Raw genomic sequence first — 21,854 nt, forward strand, 5'->3', positions numbered from 1 at the left:
AGTGAAATGAACTGTTACAAATAACTTACTATAAGCTTTTCTTTTCATAGACTGCATAATGGGACCATTGTCTTTAATATTGGTATTTTTATGGGCAGCTGACCTAGCATCTTTATGGGCAGGTGACCGGGGCAAGCATTTGATTCTGCTCGCATTGATCATATTCCCTTCGATGTCAGCCCGATGTCAATCGCAATTGTTTTTTCCGGTATTGGTTACTACGCAATTTATTTTCTACATGTCTTCGGTTCAACGTGTCACATTTTCATTCGATCATTTAATGTAAACCAATTTTACCCTATGCTCTCTAAACTATTTTTACGGCTATTTTTAGCAGCAAGTCACTAAAGTACGTTAATTTTCTCTTTATTAACTTACATTACAATATTTTGAATCAAATATTAAGTCCATATACTTTTAAAAATTCTGGTGATTTAAACTTTTTCTTAAAGATTGTATTTTGAACTGCAAAATTTTTGTTATAAGTAATTGCTCTAAGATAGAAAAATATTTGTTCTTGGTAAAGAATGAGTATGGAATACAGTCTGTGTTATTGCCTTTACTCATAAATCAAAATCTTGGTTGAGCATTGTATGTATACATGTTCTTTTACTAAATATAGTACTCAACAAACATATGGTACGCTTAATCTATACTCTTATAGTAGTGTTACTCTTACACAAAGTTCTAAAAATAAAGTACCGAAAATTAACTGGTTGAGAAATTGAGATGATTGTGACGATTTCAAAAAATCTAATTTAGGTTATACTCTATTAAGTAACTAAAATAGTATAATATAAATTTCTTAAAATAACCAGCCGAATCGAACCATTGACACCCCTGCCCTAGCCGTGAGGGAGAAAAGTTATTGATATGGTTTATGAAAAATCATCTCATATATAGTTGAGCGCCCTCGGTGCTGATATTTAAGATTACTTGAATTAATTATGCGAGTGTTTACTGAAGGTAGTTGGTGCAAAATTGGAAATGCTTATTGGTGAAAAAATATATGCAAAGAAGTAGGATCAACTAATGTAACTTGTCAAAAATCTGCTATATAGATTAAACCAGATGGAGAAATTCCAACTCCGTTTGTCTAGGTAATATGAGTAATAGTGAGTATGTTATTCTCAAATATTGATGATTATCCTTCACTAGAAAAAGCAGAAAGATTGATACTTCGCTGCAGATGCCAATTTTTATTTATTATACTAGTAATATACTTTCATAGATCATATTAGTCATGGAAGCACAAATTAACCTTGTTTCATAATCACTCTAAGAGTGTGTTTGGTATAAAGAAAAATGTTGTCCATGAAAAATATTTCTTAAAAAATAAGTGATTTTCTTACTTATTTTATGGTATTTAGTTGCTTAGCAAAAAATATTATAAAAAATATATATAACCTAGGCAAATATTATAAGAGACAAAAGGAGTTAGGGCAAGGGGATGAGAGCGGCGGTGGGAGTTCGGGAACCGAGGTGGCAAGGGTGTGATTGGGAGGAGAGTTGGCGTGGGAAAGGTTGAAAGAGAGTATTTGAAAATATTTTCCTTCCTCTTGGAAGGGAAGCCATTTTCCTCCATGTGAAGGAAATAAGTTCATAAGAAAAATATTTTCCTAACACATTTAAGCCACAAACAAGGAAAAATTGAAAAACATTATTTGAAAAAATACTTTCCAGAAAATATTTTCCATTCATACCAAACACATCCTAATTGGAAGAGTATTAGAATAGTATGATGAAGCTTCTTGCACAAGTTTCTGTGTGAACTTGTGTCAATAATAAAAATAAACAGCTGCATAGCATAAATTTATTCATTTTCTTAGACTGAAACGCCCCATAGCATATTCATTAGCATATTCATAACTGATATTCGTACAGTAATAGACTAATAATAGTTCAGTCCACTAAAACCAAACTCAGGTTGATTGTTTTACTGCCCACCAATAGATAGTCCGTCATGTTTGATAACAAGTACACAAATAGAGGAATTCAGACTCCAAGGTAGTAAATAGCAAAAAGAATCCTCATCAACATCTGAGCAAATTATATCAAAAGGACTGCACTCTAACAAAGTACACCCCAGAAACCAAGATTCTGCTCTAAACTACACGGCAATTATATTTCCAGAGATAACTCCGCAAGGTTTTTCATTTGACCAGACAACAGATGCAAAAATTCTAAGCTCGCAAGAACTGGGGATCTGATTCGGTGAAGAAACACAATGAACTTTATAAGAATGTCCTTGCACAAAAAGCTATCAAGGAGGCAAGGTAACACTTGCAAAAGACAACTGTCATCGAACCAGCTTCTCCAGCGACCAAACCAGAGCTTCCTACGTACAAGACCTGCAGACCTGCAAAGATGCAATAATATGATACTCTCTTACCATTCTCTTACAGTGTAAGACTGATCCATGAGAAACCGAAGTTGAGATTAGGATAAATTATAGCCTAATTCTACTGCTTGATAATCTTCCCTTGCGCCTTCAACTTATCTGCAACTTGTTCATCAGACAAGGGCAAATAGTAAATGCGAGGTGTTGCCTTTGTCTTTTTAAAGAGATCATCCAGAGTGACAATTGGAGGGTCAAGTTTCTCAGGAAGTGGAGGTGGTGGAAGTTTCTCAGGTTGAAGTTGCTTGTTCTGCATCTGTTGCCTTGGGGATGGTTGGGACTGGGCAGAAGGCAGGGCCGCAGCCGGGATTGTGGTCACAGGAGTTGCATGAGTTGAAGGAGATTGAGGTGGTGCTTCAACCTTATCTTTCACTCCCTGGGGATCAACAAACTCAGCAACAAGTAGCTTTCCTCCATGTGGAGGCCATTGCAGATTGTATACAGCATTTCGAGTTTCTATAGCTTCTTCTACAGATGAAAACTGCACAAAATTCGACAGCAACTTAAAATTCACCAAGACAAACGTGTCGTAGGAGGCAGAGAGAAAACCAAAAAAGATAAAGAGTACTTACAGAAACAAAGCAGTGGGTTTTAATAGCGTCCATCCAGAAATTTGTCACAGTACCCGTCTTGCTAAGTAGCTCTTGCACCGCTTTCAAGGTGAAAGGGCGCAGAAAATTTTCGATCAAGAGAGAATTAGTAGGCACTTTTGATGATGGGGGAACTGTTACAATCAACACAATTACATTATTCATACCCATATACATCCAGAGTATACTCATTTCACCATCAAAGAAGTGGCAACTCACCCACACGTTCTTTTGGTGGTTCCTCCTTGGCCATTGAATCAGATCTAGAGAAACTACGTCTCAAAGAGGGCTGGAAAAAATCCTTGGGGGTAGTTGAGGCCACAGCATCACCTTTCTTGTTGTTAGGAATTTTAAGATCTTCTGAATTCCATCTACGCTGCCTCTTTATAATATCATTGCTCCCAGTTGCTGTTCTTTGATCTACAGCAACATATAGAAAATAAGATTGGAGGCAGATCTAAGAAATTTCCAGAGCAATGATATAAACAATAAGTGCCATTTATTTGATTCCCATTAAATAGCAAAGTGCTTAATCAGAACTGCACTGTCAGAAGACATTGGGAGGAATGAAATGTAAATACAGAAGTGTTCTTTGAAAAAGGAAACACTTGTATATGCATAAAGCCTACAGGGAATGTTTCTCCAATCTCTGTACTCATCTTTTACACTCTAAGAATCTGCTAATAGCCAGTAAAATTACAATTTACGGCTAATAAGATTCTTGTGACACTTTAGCAATCAGAATTAAAAAAATGTAAAGTCGTAATAATTGCACTGTCAGAAGACATGAGAGGAATGAAATGTAAATACAGAAGTGTTCCTTGAAAAAGGAGCGACCGGGATATGCATAAAGCCTACAGGGAATGTTTCTCAAATCTCTGTACTCATTATTCTTTCTGCTTTGAAGTATCCGCTAATAGCCAGTAAAATTAGAGCAAATAAGATTCTTGTGACACTTTAGCAATCAGAATCCACAAAAGGAAAATTGTAAAGCCATAACAAAGTAGTAAAAAATAGCGAAACGAACAATTGAGGTCAACTTACCATGAAGTTTTCTTTTCATAGACAGCACAGTGGGACTATCGTCTTCAACATTGGTATCTATATGGGCAGCTGACCTAGCATCATCCACAGAAGCAACAAATCCTACCTCCCTATTCGCGTCCACTTCAATTTCTTTCTTTCCATCTATTTCTTTCACTGAGTCCAACTTAGAATCAGCTAATTTACCCTCTGAAACATCCTCCTCCATGGAATCCTCACCAGGACTTCGGTCTAATTGCAACTTCTCTGCAGAATCCCCATTGCCATCCGTCTTCATTATATCAACATATTTATCGTTTTCGTTGCCTGGTTCTTCTGTAGATACTTTCTTGTCATGTGGTTCTTCTACATCCATAGGATGCAATTTTGCATCATCAGGAACATCACTGCTCGACAATAGCTGCACCATCTCAGGTTTAACATCTAATTCTAACTTGACATCATTAGCTATTACGTTATCCTTCAGTTCTATTTTTTCATCAATTGAGATATCAGGGGAAACAGAATCAGATTTTACTTGAAACCCTAAAATAGGGCTGAGCTCAGATACCTGAGTTTCCAGATTGGATGAACTGACCTTTGCCTCATCCAGTGAAGAATTTGAAATGTGATTCTCCCGCTGCTCTTTTAGATCCCCGCTCTCATTCTGGATTTCATATTTTTGCGAGTCTTGTCCACTTAAAGCTGTGGCAGACTCTATACTCACACTGACAGGATCACTGGTTTGCACAACACTAACTTCAGGATATTTATCGTTTTCCTTGCCTGGTTCTTCTGTAGATACTTTCTTGTCATGTGGTTCTTCTACATCCATAGGATGCAATTTTGCATCATCAGGGACATTACTGCTCGACAATAGCTGCACCATCTCAGGTTTAACATCTAATTCTAACTTGACATCATTAGCTATTACGTTATCCATCAGTTCTGTTTTTTCACCAATTGAAACATCAGTGGAAACAAAATCAGATTTTACTTGGAACCCTAAAACAGGGCTGACCTCAGATACCTGCCTTTCCAGAATGGATGAACTGACCTTTTCCTCCACTAGTGAAGAATTTGAAATGGGATTCTCCAACTGCTCTTTTAAATCTCCACTCTCATTCTGGGTTTCATATTTTAGTGAGTCCTGTCCACTTAAAGCTGTGGCAGACTCTACACTCACACTGACATGTTCACCGGTTTGCACAACACTGACCTCAGCTATCTGGTCCTCTTCGGTTGGAGCACTGCTTTTCGCATCACCAAATTGGTCTATCGGATCCTTTTCAACCATAGTAGAAATAGCACCACCAACCGGCTCCTCAGTTGAGAATTTCCCTTCATCCGATTGCACTCTGTTTTCAGCTGCATCAACCTCGCTTATTTTCTCATCCGCTTTCTTATCTGTGATATTGCCAACATCAAAATCATCCTTGGAATTCTCAGAATCAACAGGCTCAGCCATTTCGTCCTTTGGCCCAAGCGTGGAATCACTATCGTTCTCAGACTTAGACTGAGCAGCATCCTGTTCTTGGAGGATTGCTTCAGCTAATCGCTTTACCAACTCTTGCTTCAACCCCTTAATGGGCAGCTTACGTCTCTTAAGCTCTTCTTTCAGCTCTGTGACCTTCAACTGATCAATTGGCGGATTATCAATAATGGGATACGGCGACGACATCTTGTTTCTTACAGAGTATTAGTTTTATCCAAAAATGGTACCTGATCGAACCATCAAGAAGTTAACAAGAAGGCAAACATGTCCAAATGTATATGTAAGAGCACTCAAAATTAGAACGAGGCATCAACATTTTGGAACCTGAAACTAACAGATACTGTAATGTCAAGTAGGCTCATTAGACTGCAGAGACCATCTTAAACTATAGCAAAGTAAGACCTGAGTCTGCAAGAGAGAAATCAGCAGCAGAAAACTAATGCAAACCTAACTCTAAAAGGATACATACATACATATATATATATATATATATATATATATATGTACATAGGCCAACAATTTTTCTACCCCAGCTCATTTTCCACATAGGACAAATGTAAATGTAGAAAACAATGAAGCTTTTACAGAATGTGGGATACCTAGATAAAGGAAGCAAGAGTATATTTTAAGAAAAGACAAAAACCAACCAAATTCCAATATGAAAATGAAATGCCTCTATGACAAGAACAGTGACCATAAAGCCTCCTACCTACTTAGAGAAACAGATCTATTTTGGAGTCTAAATATACCAGTTCCGTCAAAAACTTTTTTTAAACAAAAATGAGTCAATCCTAAATTAGCTGAGGTCCGCTATTATGAATCCTCCATATATTATGAGAGTGAATATCAATTCTGCCTATAATACAACATGGGTGATACTTTTTTTTTTCATTATACAATGTGGTGATACTTACAGGAAAATGCATCAATTAACTAAGCATAATAATCCAATATAAATCAGTGAAAATTACTCCTGCCAATGATATAACTTTTTTGAATAAATACGATGTGGTGATACTTATAGGTAAATGCATCAATTAAACATAAATAAACCTTAGAAATAAACACAATTAAAGAAAAGGAAACGGATAGTCTTTTGCTAAACAAATTTAAAAGAAAGACTAACCTTGTAAATTAGGGCTCAGAGGCTCGAATCACTTTTATGAGTATCAAAACCCTAGTTACACCGTAAACACATAAAACCGAGCATCATCAGATTAGAAAAGTCCAAAATTCAGAAAACAAAACAACAAATGAAGAAACTGTTAAAGAAAAACAAAATCAAAACAATTACTAAAAGGAAAATTTGAAACAAAAGGGGGGGGGGGGGGGGTTATGGGAAACTTGACGTCAATTCAATTTCCTGTTGAAGCAGTGAGGATCTAAATTAGAGATTAGGTGATTGGGGATTGGGAATTGGGAATTGGGAATTGGGAATTGGGAAATGTTGATGAAAAGAAGCGATTTTTCTTTTTAGGGTTATTGTTACGAGTGTGCCGCGAAGAAGAACGGAGAGAGATTGTGTGTAACGATTGACGAGTGGACGGCAGAAGAAGATTGAGAGACGGTCTAATATTCCTATATTACCCTTACTTTTTCAAAAATTACTGTTAGATGGGCTTTTTCATCGGACTCGCCACTCTTGGTCCATTAATTTTTCTTCTTTTCATTAGATATATGAATATGAATTTTTACATACCTTATAGTGAATACACTATAGAAAACCTTATTACATAAAAGCAAAGCTATAAATACTGCACATAAACTAAATTTCACAAATAACTATGAAATATTTTATCTGGAAGCACCATTGGGAATCTTGGCAGTGTCTTTAGTAGCAGGATTGAGTTCATCCCAAGCTTCAATCCAAGTGACCATAGCATCAGACATCCAGAATTTAAATCATATAGGTTCAGTTTTAATATTTTTAACATTAAACTCATTATATTTTTAAAATTATAGGTTCATATCTACTATTTTTGTAATTTTAGTGAATTTTGACTTAGCATCGAAAGTTATGAGTTCAGTTGAACCCGTAAATTATACACTACATCCGCCTCTGTATTCATCAGTTAGGGGTGTCAATGGTTTGGTTCGGCCGGTTATTTTATAAAATTTGTACCATACCAATTTTTCGGTTATTTTATTATGTATAACCAAAACTAGACTTTTCAAGACCGTCCCAATCATGTCGGTTTCACTTCGGTATCGGTACGGTTCGGTTAATTTTCGGTATTTTTTAAATGTCATATAAAATTCACCAGTAAAAGTAGAATGCAATAACGTACGTTCTTTTATAGGACTTAGCAAAACTCTCTAAACATTTTTATTGTTTAAAGGATAATGAATTAAAAACATGAAAGATGGCTAGAGTATGGATACACAACTATTAGACACCAACATAAAAGAAACCACGTAAAAGCAAAAAAAATATAAATCACACCAGTGGAAAGATATTAACCAAGTTGGGACTCAAGAATAAAGTCTATATTAGATATTCAAAAAGATAAATCTAAATTATATGAAAGGAAACATATTCAAACATTGTAGTTTGCTACACATAATCGTTAGAATACTTTGTGTCTTGCTAATAAAGATACTTGAAATAGCTTAGTTTAAGTATAAGTAGCAGAATAGATTTTAGGAATTATTATTTTGAGTTTAATTACTTATTGACTTGTAACAGTTTTCATAATTCTAAGACCCAATGAAAAATTTAATGCTTTATTAGTTTTGAACTTATTATATAAATATATTTTTCACATGTAAAATTTATTCGGTACGGTTCGGTATTTTTTCGGTTTATTTTTATAAAATAAAAAACCTACCCTAATTATCGGTACGGTTATAGATTTATATAAAAACCTACGGTTTCTTTAAAAGAAACCTAAAAATTGGTTCGGTGCGGTACGGTTCGATCGGTTTAGTCGGTTTTCTAATATCCATTGACACCCCTAGCACCTGTAACAACAACAACAACAACGACCCAGTATAATCCCACAAGTGGGGTCTGGGGAGGGTAATATGTACGCAGACCTTACCCCTACCCCGAAGGGTAGAGCGGCTGTTTCCAGGAGACCCTCGGCTCAAAAAAGCAATAGGAGATAATATATTAGTACCATAAAAATGCGTAATAAAATAACAACAATATATAAGAGATACGAAATATGAAATACAGGATACGAAATACGAAATACGAAATAGATGGCTGGTATAATACAACTAGAAGGTAAAGCCCTGCATCAATAGACGACCACTGACATTCCTAGTCTAACTCCTACACTTTACTCCCTGCACCCCGCTCCTGAGTGCTGATCTTCCCAGCTTAGGCGGATCCGAGGAGTCTCTAGGTAGCTATCGATGTTTGTCCTCAGTAATCCTAAGTCGCGTCATGTCCTGTCTGATCACCTCTCCCCAATACTTCTTAGGTCTCCCTCTACCTCTCCGCGTGCCCACTACAGCCAGTCGTTCACACCTCCTCACCGGTGCATCAGTGCTCCTCCTCTGAATGTGCCCAAACCATCTGAGTCTTACTTCCCGCATCTTGTCCTCCATGGGGGCCACACCCACCTTCTCTCGAATATCTGCATTCCTAATCTTATCCATCCTTGTATGCCCGCACATCCATCTCAACATCCTCATCTCTGCTACTTTCATCTTCTGGGTGTGTGAGTTCTTTACCGGCCAACATTCAGTTCCATACAACATGGCAGGCCTAACCCCTAGCACATGTAAGCTTCACAAAATAAGGATCAATTTTGCCAAGTTTTTCACTAACCTGTTTGGCCATTTCCACATAGCACTTCTGGACAGTGGTATGATTTATACTTAGTTATATACAACTATAATATCATGCCACTTAAATATAATTTTTATACAATATGTCTTTTGTATATTTTCTATCTGATTTATACATAGTAAAAATAAATTTATACAACTAATTATATATTATACAATTTATCTACAACTTTCATACAATATTTCTACCTAGTAGTTATATACAACTATAATATCATACAACTTAAATATAATTTTTATACAATATTGTTCAACTTTCATGCAATATATATAAACAACATCATATAATTTTTTTACAATCTTACTACAACTTTACTACAATTTCGTAAGTATAATGTATGTCATGTCTTCCTCTTCTTCGAGTTTTAATCTGAAGTTCAGCTAAAATCAAGTCTAATCTTCACCAAAACACCCTCAAAATTGAGATATAAACTCCAATAATATTCCCAATTGTTTGCAACAATACCCAATCCAAATAAATAATGGTTTTTGAAAACCCAAATTCGATTTGAGGGAGAGAGACATAGAGAGAATTCCCAATTGTTTGCAACAACATTCAATTCAAACAAATAATATTTTTTGAAAATTCAAATTCGAATTCAAAGCTTCAAAGCTTTTTAATGGCTGTCAATGGTGGAATTGTTGCTCTTTTTTTCTTTGCTCTACATTACTAGAATTAGGGATTGAGAGAGAGAGAGAGAGAGAGAGAGAGAGAGAGAGAGAGAGAGAGAGAGAGAGAGAGAGAGAGAGAGAGAGAGAGAGAGAGAGAGAGAGAGAGAGAGAGAGAGAGAGAGAGAGGAGAGCATGAGAGAGAGAGAATAAGGATGTGAAATAATTGATTCCTAATATAAAGGGATACTCATTTAATTCCTAAAGTGTATATAATTGGTAAATTTGTATATAGGATGTAATTAAATTGAAACTTGAGTAGGGAAGGTAATAATGGGCCATTAATTTTTCTTCTTTCCATTAGATATAAATAGTCCTGTTGGAACCAATTCGCAATGCTAACTAACAACTATTATTTTTGGACAACACATTTGCATGATCGGCTAAAAATAATACTAACATTCGCTAGTCAAATATACAAAAATAACAACAACAACAAGTAAAATATATATACATATTGTTGGCTATTATTTTTGGGGGCGATTATACTATATAATTTTTTCATTATTTTTAATTGCAGCATAGGAGGAAGAGGAATATTGTAATTAATCTTAGCCTTTAAATATTTTGGTGGACAGGTGGCTCCAATCTAGATACCTATTTAAAAATATTGGAGGATGAGCTAATGGATTTTACACGAGTATTTGAATAGTGCCAGGTAATAATTGACGAAATTTTTCTAGATGTGATCCAGCAACAAATTTAGGTAACCCGATATTATAGAGACTCTCTATATAAGAAAGTTTACCTCCTATAACAAACTATTACACCCTATTTATTATAAACCAAAATAATTTTAAAATATTATTACTTATAGCTGCTTTTTTTATTTTATAGCAAAATAGGTATTTAGTTTATACCCTACCATTGAGGAGTGAATTAGGCCAATTATAATCTTTTTCTCTCTCTTCCTTCTCTCTCTTTCGGCAAGATTCTCAATCCTTTCTCTTCTACCTCAAATCTCTTTCCCCTTTCTATCAAGGCAGTCGTCGTAACAGCCATTTTTGGTGGCTATGGTGGACTTTCTGAAGCGAAGAGAGTAGAACTGAAGCGAAATGGGAGTAGGCGAACAGTAGGCATCAGAATCATCGTTGTCATTGCGATCGTCGTCAGAATCATTGGCATCATCATCCACTATTGGTTCATCCTCTTAGGCGAGCAGATCTGGCCATGGCTACGCCGGAGAAGATTTGAGTGCCCGATTTTTGTTCGTCTCCATTTTTTGTTTTAAAACAATCTATACAGTATTTTGCTTGGTTCGAAAACGCAATCTCCAACTAACTTTCTTCTTTTTTTGTTATTTTAGTCATATACAATGATACAAATACATTGTACTTTGTATTAATACACTCAAATACATTGCATTTTTGTATAAATATATTTTTTTCGTTGTATTTATGTATTCTGAAGGTCTGTATTTTTTTAATACAGTCGAATATCACTATATTTTGTGATTTTTGTAAATAATAGTGAATAATGAATATATGTGAATTGAATACAATGTATACAATCGAATTGAATAGAACAGTATACACCCTTATTTCTTAATTACCTCAATGTATTTATAAATACAGTCGTGCGAATACATGGAATACAACACAGTAGCATCGAGATTTATGTAGAATTCTGCTACTGTATTCATGAATACAGTAGCGCGACAACGAATACAGTCGCATTGCAACTAAATTTATATAGAATTGATTTTGTTGAGTTAAATTAGGAGTGATACACGCTAATTGATCCTCTTTCCGTTATTAAACAGCTTGACTCCCCTATTTTTTAGGCGAATTCCGCTATTGTATTCATGAATACAGTAACACGAATACAACGAATACAGTCTCACAACTAGATTCCCCTATTTCTTAGGCAAATTTCGCTATTGTGTTCATGAATAAAATAGGGGAATCTAGTTGTGTAACAACTAATAGTAGCTATATGAAGTAATTATATATATGATAGCTATAGGAAGTTAACAGCCCCTAACAAAAGTGAATTCTGAAAATTTGATTTTAAACACCATAACATTACAAACCATAAATATAACACTGTTGTCTTTAATATGGAATTATTAGTCTCTCAGAAATAGTAAAATAATTCAAGATTATACATCCTAGAATTCTAAAATACATATTAACGCCTCCTCCATTTTAATTAAGCACCTTTTTAATTAAATTTTCGCTAATCATTTTATAGCTTATAAAAAATGAAATGAGTATTATACATCTTAACGATGAGCTTCAATTCCTGGCGCTACGTTTAATCAGCTTTTTCCTTTGGCTTTTAGATTATTTTTTAAGTTAATCGACAAATACTGAAGCTTATAAATATTCTAGCAATTACTTAGGTTTTAAAGAACCAAAAAGAATTCTGAATAGGCAATATGGGTCGCGAATAAGTTTGATCGATTCATTTAGTTGTCTAATGCTATTGACATGGAAAATCTTTACTAATTGCATAAAATACTCACTATGTTAACATATTGGTTGGAGCAAGTGAAGTAAACAAAAGATCAACTTTACTTGGTTGTTTTTCCCAATTGAAAAACAGAAGTGCTAAAGAAAATATCCAGAATTATGTAGTACAATGAATACCAAATTAAATTTGCTCTTATATGCATGGGTTCTTCTTACTCTTCCCTGTCCAAGCATCTCGTTGCCTCTATTTGTCTCCTATACTATTTTACTGACTTGTAAAAGGAGAATGACTTTATATTTTGATAACCACCTTAAGTCTGCTTTAGGTGGACTAAACTAGGAGTGTCTACAGATATTCGAAAACCAACTAAACTGATCGAACCGTATCGTATCAAACCGATTTTTAGGTTTCTTTTTAAGAAACCGTAGATTTTTATATAAATTTATAACCACACCGATAATTAGGGTAGGCTTTTTATTTTATAAAAATAAACCGAAAAAATACCGAACCAGACCGAATAAATTTTACATGTGGAAAATATATTTATTTAGTAAGTTTGAAAATAATAATGCATTAAATTTTCTTTGGGCCTTGGAATTACGAAAACTATTACAAGCCAACAAGTAATTAAACTCAAAATAGTAATTCCTAAAACCTATTATGCTACTTCTACTTAAACTAAGTTATTTCAAGTATCTTTATTAGCAAGACACAAAGTATTATAGCAATTACGAGTAGCAAACTACAATGTATTGAATATGTCCTTTCATATAATTTAGTATCTTTTTGAATATTTAATCTTCTATAGACTTTATTCTTGAGTCCCAACTTGATCTTTCAACTCGTGTGATTTATATTTTCTTTGCCTTTGTTTGATTTCTTTTACGTTGTTGTAGAATAGTTGATGGATCTATACTCTAGCCATCTTTTTTTTTTAATTCATCAACCTTTAAACAGTAAAAGTGTCTAGAGAGTTTTGCTAAGTCCTATAAAATAATGTATGTTATTGCATTATACTTCTACTGGTGAATTTTACATGATATTAAAAAAAATACCGAAAATTAACCAAACTGTACGGATACCGAAGAGAAACCAACATGATTGGGACAGTTTCGAAAAGTCTAATTTTAATTATACATAATAGAATAACCGAAAAATTGATATGATACAAATTTTATAAAATAACCGGCCGAACCGAACCATTGACACCCCTAGACTAAACTATTATTAAGAGTGTGTTACTCTACTAAAAAGTTAGTATTATTTACAATCCTACCGTTAAACCAAATTTTGGTCACTTAAATTTACTCCTCATGGCATGGGAACGGGTGATAAGAATCATGTGAAATCAAGCACGAAATCGTAAGCTTTAAAGTATGGGAGTAGGCAGGGCACTGAATCTAAAAAACTCGTGAGAGCTGTCATTATATATGTGTGTAATCTCTCTTAATCCTATATCCTATTTTATACTATATATATATATATATATATATATATATATATATATATATATATATATATATATATGTATGTGTGTGTAGAAACAACTCTCTATCTCCACAAGGTAGGGTAATTATGTTTATAAAATATAACCAATGAGAGACATTCTTAAATATTACATTGATCTTGTATGCTTTAATTGCTGCCACGAATGTAATTTTAAACGAAAGAATTCAAAGTTGGAAATAAACATGTGTTATGTTTGGTGTCACATTACTTTAAAGAATTATCTTGAAACAATAACATGAGAGCAAACTATACTGGATTAAAGGATTCTATTCTGGCAAAAAGTACACCCCAAAATCAAGCTTCTGCTCTAAACTATACATGATTACAGTTATGGAGGCAAATCCACAAGGTTTTTCATTCCACCAAATAACAGATGCAAAAATTATAATATCCCATAAACTGAGGATCTTATATGGTGGAGAAATGCAATGACCTTTAGCAGAATTTCCTTGCCATGGGAAAAAAACTGTCATCGAACCAGCTTCCTCTAGTTACCAAACCACAGCTTCCAATGCACAAGACCTGCAGACCTGCAAAGATAGAAATAATATGATACTCCGTTACCATTATCTGATAGTGTAAGACTGATCCACGAGAAATCCAAGAGGAGCTTAGGATAAAAAGTTGCCAAATTCTACTGCTTGATACTCTTCCCTTGTGCCTTCAACTTTTCTGTAACTTGTTCATCAGACAAAGGAAAATAGTAAATCCGAGGAGTTGCCTTTGTCTTCCTAAAATGATCATCCAGAGGGACAACTGGAGGGTCAAGTTTCTCAGTAAGTGGAGGTGGTGCTGGTAGATAATGTTGCTCCCTTGTTGTTGGGAGCTTCCTTGATGGTGGCGGATTAGACAACGGTGGCGGAGGTGGGAGAGATGTAGGAGGTTAAATATTCTTATTCTGCATTTGTTGCCTTGATGATGGTTGGGGCCTGGTAGAAGGTGGGGCAGCAGAAGCAAGGATTGTACTTACAAGAGTTGCATGACTTAAGGGAGATTGAGGTGGCGGCTCGACCTTATCTTTCACTTGCTGGGTATCGACAAATTCAGCAACAAGTAGCTCCCCTCCCACCCCCCCACCCCACCACTTGGAGGCCATTGCAGGTTATTCATTGATAACATATTGATCTACTCGCATAGTATAGAGGAGCACAAATAGCATTTGAGAGTTGTGCTTCAGACCTTGCGGGAACAGAAGCTATATGCTAAGTTCTCCAAGTGCGAGTTATGGTTAGATTTTGTGGCATTCTTGGGGCATGTTGTATTAGGTGATGCTATTAAGGTGGATCCCAGGAAGACCGAAGCAGTCCAGTATTGGCCTCGTCCTACCACAACAATCAAGATCAGGAGATTCTTGGGGTTAGCAGGTTATTATTATCGGTTTGTGGAGGGATTCTCATTTATTGCAGCACCTTTGACTAGATTGACCTAGAAGGGTGCTCTGCTCTGATGGTCCGATGATTGCGAGGCGAGCTTTCAGACGCTCAAGACAGCTTTGACTACAATACCAGTTTTAGTGTTGCCTTTCGGTTTAGGGATGTATACTGTATATTGCGACGCTTCACGCGTTGGCCTAGGTTGTGTATTGATGCATGAGGGGCGAGTTAGTGCATATTCTTCATGTCAGCCGAAGCCCCACAATAAGAATTACCATGTACATGATTTGGAGTTGGCGGCGATAGTTCATGATATCAAGATCTTGAGGCATTATCTTTATGGGGTGTCCTGTGAAATTTACACCGATCATCGTAGCTTGCAGATTTTGTTTAAGCAGAGGGATCTTAATTTGAGGTAGCGCATATGGCTTGAGTTACTGAAGGATTATGATATTACCATCATTTACCATCCGGGCAAGGTGAATATGGTTGCAGATGCCTTGAGCAGGAAGACTGAGAGCATGGGTAGTTTGACATTTATTTCAGCACAGGAAAGACCATTGGCTTTGGACATTCAGTCCTTAGCTAACTGACCTGTGAGGTTGCATATTTCAGAGCCCAGTTGTCACGACCCGAATTTTCCACCCTCGGGAGTCGTGATGACGCCTACTAATGAGAGCTAGACAAGCCAATCCTTAACTGCTTACACGTTAACAATTACTTCTTTTAACAATTATCGGCGATAGCATGAAAGCAACGAAATTAAATAAATATGAGGAAGACTTAAATTTAAAGAAAACTGAACAATAATGCGAGAATCAACATATGCCTCTACCCAAGAACTGGTGTCACATTACTCACGAACTTCTAAGAGTGCTAAATACAACCGTTTGAAAGAAAATATAAACTGTTTGTCTCGAATATATGAGATAACAGACGGAAATAAAAGATAGAGGAGACGCCGGGCCTGCGAACGCCTGCAAGGCTACCTCAGTGTCTCACTGGACTGAAGGCTGGCTCCCGCTCTACTGCTGCTGTCCAAAACCTGGATATGTGCAAAAGAGCACAGAGCGTAGTATCAGCACAACCGGCCCCATGTGCTGGTAAGTGTCTGGCCTAATCCCGACGAGGAAGTGACGAGGCTAGGACCAAAATCCAGATAAACCTGTACAGTTATATAATATATAGCGGAAAAGTAAACAAGTAATAAAGAGTTAAAGCTGGGGAAGGGGAACATGCTTCGGGGATAGCAGTTAAAAGAAATAATAGGGAATAATAAGGAAGCTAGCACTATAACTTCTATCACAAATGAAGAAAATAAAGGCAACTTTCACTTTCAGTTTCCTCTTGTTGCAGGTGTGCAACCCGATCCCATTTCTCATATCTCGTGGTAGGCCTACCACCCGCTCCCATTTCATTCTATCTCGTGGTAGGCGTACCACCCGCTCCCATTTCATTATATCTTGTGGTAGGCGTACCACCCGCTCCCATTTCATAATATCTTGTCGTAGGCGTACCACCCGCTCCCATTTCTGTATATCTTGTGGTAGGCGTACCACCCGCTCCCATTTCATTATATCTCGTGGTAGGCATACCACCCGCTCCTATTTCATTATATCTTGTGGTAGGCGTACCACCCGCTCCCATTTCATAATATCTTGTTGTAGGCGTACCACCCACTCCTATTTCAGTTCATCACACAATCACAAGAAATCCCGGCAAGGGAACATAAGTAATATAATAACTTCCCGGCAAGGGAACATAAGTAATATAATAACTTCCCGGCAAGGGAACAAGGATATCGAAATAGTCATCCCAGCAAGGGAGAATCAGCTATAACCAATCTCACTTTGCTAGTACTCAGTTCAATTAATGGAAATACTTAATCATAGAGGATCATTAATTAAAGTATACAAGGTGTCATTCAAAAACACAACAACTTTCAAGTTAAGACTCACGGTCATGCTTGACACCAACGTATAGATACTCGTCACCATGCCTATACGTCGTACTCAACAAGAAGCAAGTAGAAAATATGACTCAACTCTTAATCCCTTAAGCTAGGGTTAAACCAAACACTTACCTCGATGCCTTGAATACCACTCAAGTCTCAATTATAGCTTTACCTCTTGATTCCACCACCAATCCGCTCGAATCTAGTCATAAGTTACTTAATCACATTAATAAATGCTAAATGAATCAATCCCAATGCATGAAAATGAGTTTTCCAAAGTTTTACCCAAAAGTCAAAATTCACCCCCAGACCTACATGGTTGCAACCTGAGGTTCGGACTAAAACCCGATTACCCATTCCCCCACAAATTCAAATATATGATTTGTTTGAAATAGGACCTCAAATTGAGGTCCAAATCCCTAATTGTAGAAAAACCTAGGTTCTATCCAAATCACCCAATTTCCCCATGAAAATATTTGATTTGAAGTTGAAATCATGTTAAAAGATGTTAAGAAGTGAAGAAAATAAGTTATAAATCACTTACCAATCGTTTAGGAGAAGAAAAGTTGTTTGGAAAATCGCCTCTTATGTTTTGGGGTTTTGAAAAGTGTAATATAACTGAATTTCACGTGTATTTATACCCCTCTGAAGTTCCCACCGCAGACCGCGCAAGAAGGACCGCGGCCGCACAGGCTTCCTGAAGGCCTGCGGATCTATGCCCCGCGTGGACCGCGCAAAGCCGACCGCGACCGCGCAGCACCCACCGCGGACCGCGCAAAGGCGACCGCGGCCGCGCAGGCCCCTTCGCGGCCGCATGCGTTTCCTCGCGGGCCGCGTAAAAGGATTCAGAGACCTGTCAAAATTCCTGAACCTGCAACATCTGATCTTTTAAAGCCTAAGGCATCTCGGAACCTACTAGAAACTCACCCGAGCCCTTGAAACTCTAAACCAAGCATGCACACTACCTCAAAAACACCCTACGAACATATTCGTGTGATCACATCACCAATGTAACATCATGAACATCAAATTGAGCCTTAAGATCAATGAAATTTCTCCAAAATTCCTTTCAAACATCAATTTCCCAATTAGGGTCCGGATCACGTCAAACGACGTCCGTTTTCAACCAAGTTTCAGAGGAATGACTCAAGTCATATATAAGACCTGTACCGGACGCCGGAACCAAAATACAGGCCTAATACCAACACGTTCTGATCAAATTTTATGTCAAATTTCTTTTTTCTTTAAACATTTTCAAAAAACAATTTCACTTAAAAATTCATAACTGTCACACCTCCTTTTACTACACCCTGTAAAGGGCATAAATATAAGGGAGTTTTTCCAATTAAAGGACAATCAAAAAGGGATTATTTATTTATTAAAAATTAGAGTCGCCACTTGGAATAATTTATGGTGTCCCAAGTCACCGGTTTAAAATCTCGAATCGAGGAAAAATTGACTCTATTTACGGCCTGCGAACACAGAAATCCGGGTAAGGAATTCTATTAACCCGGGAGAAGGTGTTAGGCACTCCCGAGTTCTGTAGTTCTAGCACGGTCGCTTTGATCATGCTTGGCTTATTAAAATTATTTAATTACTAATTTTAGATCCTATGTGCATTTACCCCTTTACCGCTTTTTAATTAAGAAAATTATCTTGAAACGAGTCATGCGTACGTGTACCCATTTGTTTGGCACGTCAAAAGTCATGTCGCGCGAACGTGTCCACAATTAATAACGCTTATTATTATTAAGAAAAATTTGGCCGAAGTTGCGCGAACGCTTACTCCGAATTAGTTTTAGAATCGTAATTATGTTACGCGAATGTATACACAATCATGGTGGTATATTAAACGGGCCTAAAGCAAACTACGGACATTCAACTTTGTGAGGGCCATAAAAATTCAACTAAATGGCATGCCTCGGTTTCTAAGGATTCAAATTAATAAAGTGAGGACCGTGCACTTTGAGATTTTATTTGGCACAGAACACCTTGATTCCAATTTTAAAGGGAATGCAAACTTAAACTTTGAAGGCCATAAACTATATTCTATTCTAATATGGTACGCCTCACATCCAAACGTATAAATTCTTTATTTTGAAATTATGAGGGCCTTAAACTATTAATATTATTTAAGATGGCACGCCTCGATTATAAAGGAGTTATTAGGAAATCACGTAAAATTCGAGCCGTTGCTTGTGCGGATATCATTCACATTCATGCCCTTGGACCGTGCCTGTTGCGAACGAGATTGGCAGCAGCGGTCAAATGAGAACTGGGCTCAACTCGGTCCCAGGAATGAACTGCACGCACTTACTCAGAAATGGGCTACGAGTCCAGACCCAGGTGGGCTGCAGCGTGCTATATGTTCAGTAACACAACACTGATAGAGAGATCTGGGCTCCAGACTAAGCCCATAGGTAGAGGAAAGACAAATGCTATAGCCCAATGCCAAATCTGGCTCAAGCCAACACGTTGGTCAGAATCATATGCCTTTAATCATTTCCACAAGAGAAAACAACAAGATGCAAAGAACTAAACTAATATGAGAATTCTCGAGTTTAAAAATTAGACCATATATCTATTTGAAAGCCTTTGTGAATTCATTCATGGGTCAAACAAGGAAAGGTAACAAACTGAAGTAACTGAGCTATTCAAAAAGCTAATGGATGGACAACAGAACACAAACCAGATTTGCTAAGGAGGAACAAATAAAAGAACTAATATGAGGGATGCTTAAACACGACTATAGAAAAAACATCTCCAATGTTTAACAAAACTTCAGCAAAATCAGACCAAAAGAGTCATAGTCATCAACTCATACATATCGCCCTAAGCCTAAGAACATTCTTGAATCCAAGCATCATTCAAAAGAAAACCACATATTTAGGCCTTATAACGAAATACCATACTAATACATGAACGAAATATACAGAGTAAAGCTAAACTAAAGGACACATGGACAAAATACAACACATTCGAACAGTTATTCGACAATAGAAAGCTAGCGTTTGCCATTTCTCTTCAATTTGGTTACATGGCTTCATATTTGCACTTCATATGTTAGTCAAGAGTCGATACATACCTGGGAATAAAAGAGAAACAAAAGAAGTGAAGAAATCAGTAGCCAGCAACATCAGAGAAGCAATGGAATAGTGTTGGAATCAGCCAATTAAACCCAAGGAATTCAAGATGAAACCCAAACTAGACAGTACTCCACACGAACAAACTCAAACCAAGCTTTCAAGCCCAAAAATGAGGTGCAAAAGTCCAAAAAACCAATTTCAGTCGAACAAAAACCCAACAGAAATCAAAACCAAATTTTAAAGACTCAAACTCAATCCATTTCAACCCCAAATAAAGCAAAATTACTTCAGGATTTGAAGACCTCCAGATCTCAAAGCAGAAAGTTCAATGAAACAGTGTGTTTATCAAATTTTCAACCGTTTGTGATTTTTCTGAAATTTTTCTTCTCTTCAGCTCTTGGGTCTACCTTGAAAGGCAAGAAATGATGCCTTTATAGGCAAGAAGTAGGGCAGCCTTAAGGGTTCTGTTTTTTTATTTTAGTCCTTTTCAAATTTTCCTTTTTGCTGCTTAGTCCTTCAATTACTGACTTGTTGGTCAAGTTAGTCTGTTTTCAGCTTCTAGGCAGCTTCTTAGGTGGTTATAGCAAGATTCCCTTAAGTGACTCACCCAATTTACCCCTATTACCTCTGTATTTTACCTTGAAGCCCAGCCAGACTTGAACAAGGGCTTTGAATCCCCGAACAGGCTCAATGCTTAACTAGACATGGGCTCAGACTCAAACCAAATAGAATTCGTTTAACATGAGATCTTAGACTGACCTCAGAGCCCAAAGACGAAACCCAAACAAATTCAAAAAACTTAAAAACCAAACAAATCAATTAATGAACGATCACAAACAGGTGGGGAACTAATTAAGCTAACTAATTAAGCTCAGTGACCAAACCAAAAATTCTAACAGGACAATTAATAAATCAGAAAATAAATTAAAAGAGAGGAAAGGAACAGAGGTAACACATAGACGATTTTGAAAACAAAGATGAACGGGACTTACCAGCTAGACTTGAAATTAAAAACTGAGGCACTGGTTTGACCCAACATAGTGGCAAACATTTGTTCTTGGTGAGGAACAAACGAGTGTCACTATTTTGTGTCAAAACCGACTTGAAACAACCGAAAAATTCATGAAAATGCTTGCATGCATGATTCCGACCTTAGGCTCTCATGGCTCGACTCTTCGATTTGATATTCGAGGAGTTCCAGAGATGTTTGAAGAAATCTGAGTGAGGATTTGGGATGAGGGAGAGAGGATGGTCCTAGTGTGTTAATTTGGGATTGAACAGAGGTGGCACCGCCACCGGAGAGAACAAGGGCGGCGGCGAGGGTTTCGGAGTTTTGAGGGATTCCGGTGGGATTCGAAAGGAGCTGATGGTGAATTCATGATGAGGAAGGGAAAGGGGAGCTCTGGTGTGAGTTTGGACCCGATTGGACGAATTAGGGTTTTAGTCATCCTCTTCAATCCAAGATTCGAAGAGTTTTGGTGGAATTCGAGGGAGATGGTTTGGGGTTTTGGAATGGGGCGATGGAGAAGGATCTAGGGTGTAAA

At 36.8% G+C, this 21,854-nt stretch overlaps 1 protein-coding gene across 3 annotated transcripts; it reads right to left on the reverse strand.

The window, feature by feature from the left end:
- Positions 1-1,901: 1,901 nt before the first annotated feature.
- Positions 1,902-7,150, reverse strand: LOC107780879 (uncharacterized). 3 transcript variants are annotated; one of them, XM_016601489.2, is made up of 6 exons: positions 6,633-7,150; positions 4,610-5,733; positions 4,033-4,432; positions 3,208-3,408; positions 2,971-3,122; positions 1,902-2,879 (listed from the first exon to the last, which is right to left on the reverse strand). In XM_016601489.2, the coding sequence occupies exons 2-6, from the start codon at positions 5,690-5,692 to the stop codon at positions 2,463-2,465; spliced, it is 2,253 nt and encodes a 750-aa protein (XP_016456975.1). In that variant the 5' UTR covers positions 5,693-5,733; positions 6,633-7,150; the 3' UTR covers positions 1,902-2,462. The 3 variants fall into 3 exon arrangements, with proteins under 3 accessions (XP_016456975.1, XP_016456974.1, XP_016456973.1); XM_016601488.2 differs by having other exon boundaries at positions 4,583-5,733; XM_016601487.2 differs by having other exon boundaries at positions 4,033-5,733.
- Positions 7,151-21,854: the final 14,704 nt, after the last annotated feature.

The sequence above is a fragment of the Nicotiana tabacum genome, chromosome 11 (genome assembly GCF_000715075.1).
Source record: "Nicotiana tabacum cultivar K326 chromosome 11, ASM71507v2, whole genome shotgun sequence".
Taxonomy (NCBI): domain Eukaryota; kingdom Viridiplantae; phylum Streptophyta; class Magnoliopsida; order Solanales; family Solanaceae; genus Nicotiana; species Nicotiana tabacum.

Coding starts and splice junctions, on each gene's coding strand:
- LOC107780879 (XM_016601487.2), bottom strand. CDS start 5,692: ATGTCGTCGCCGTATCCCATTATTGATAATCCGCCAATTGATCAGTTG. Junction 3,123..3,207: donor ACCACCAAAAGAACGTGTGG/GTGAGTTGCCAC, acceptor TGATTGTAACAG/TTCCCCCATCATCAAAAGTG. Junction 2,880..2,970: donor AAACCCACTGCTTTGTTTCT/GTAAGTACTCTT, acceptor AATTTTGTGCAG/TTTTCATCTGTAGAAGAAGC.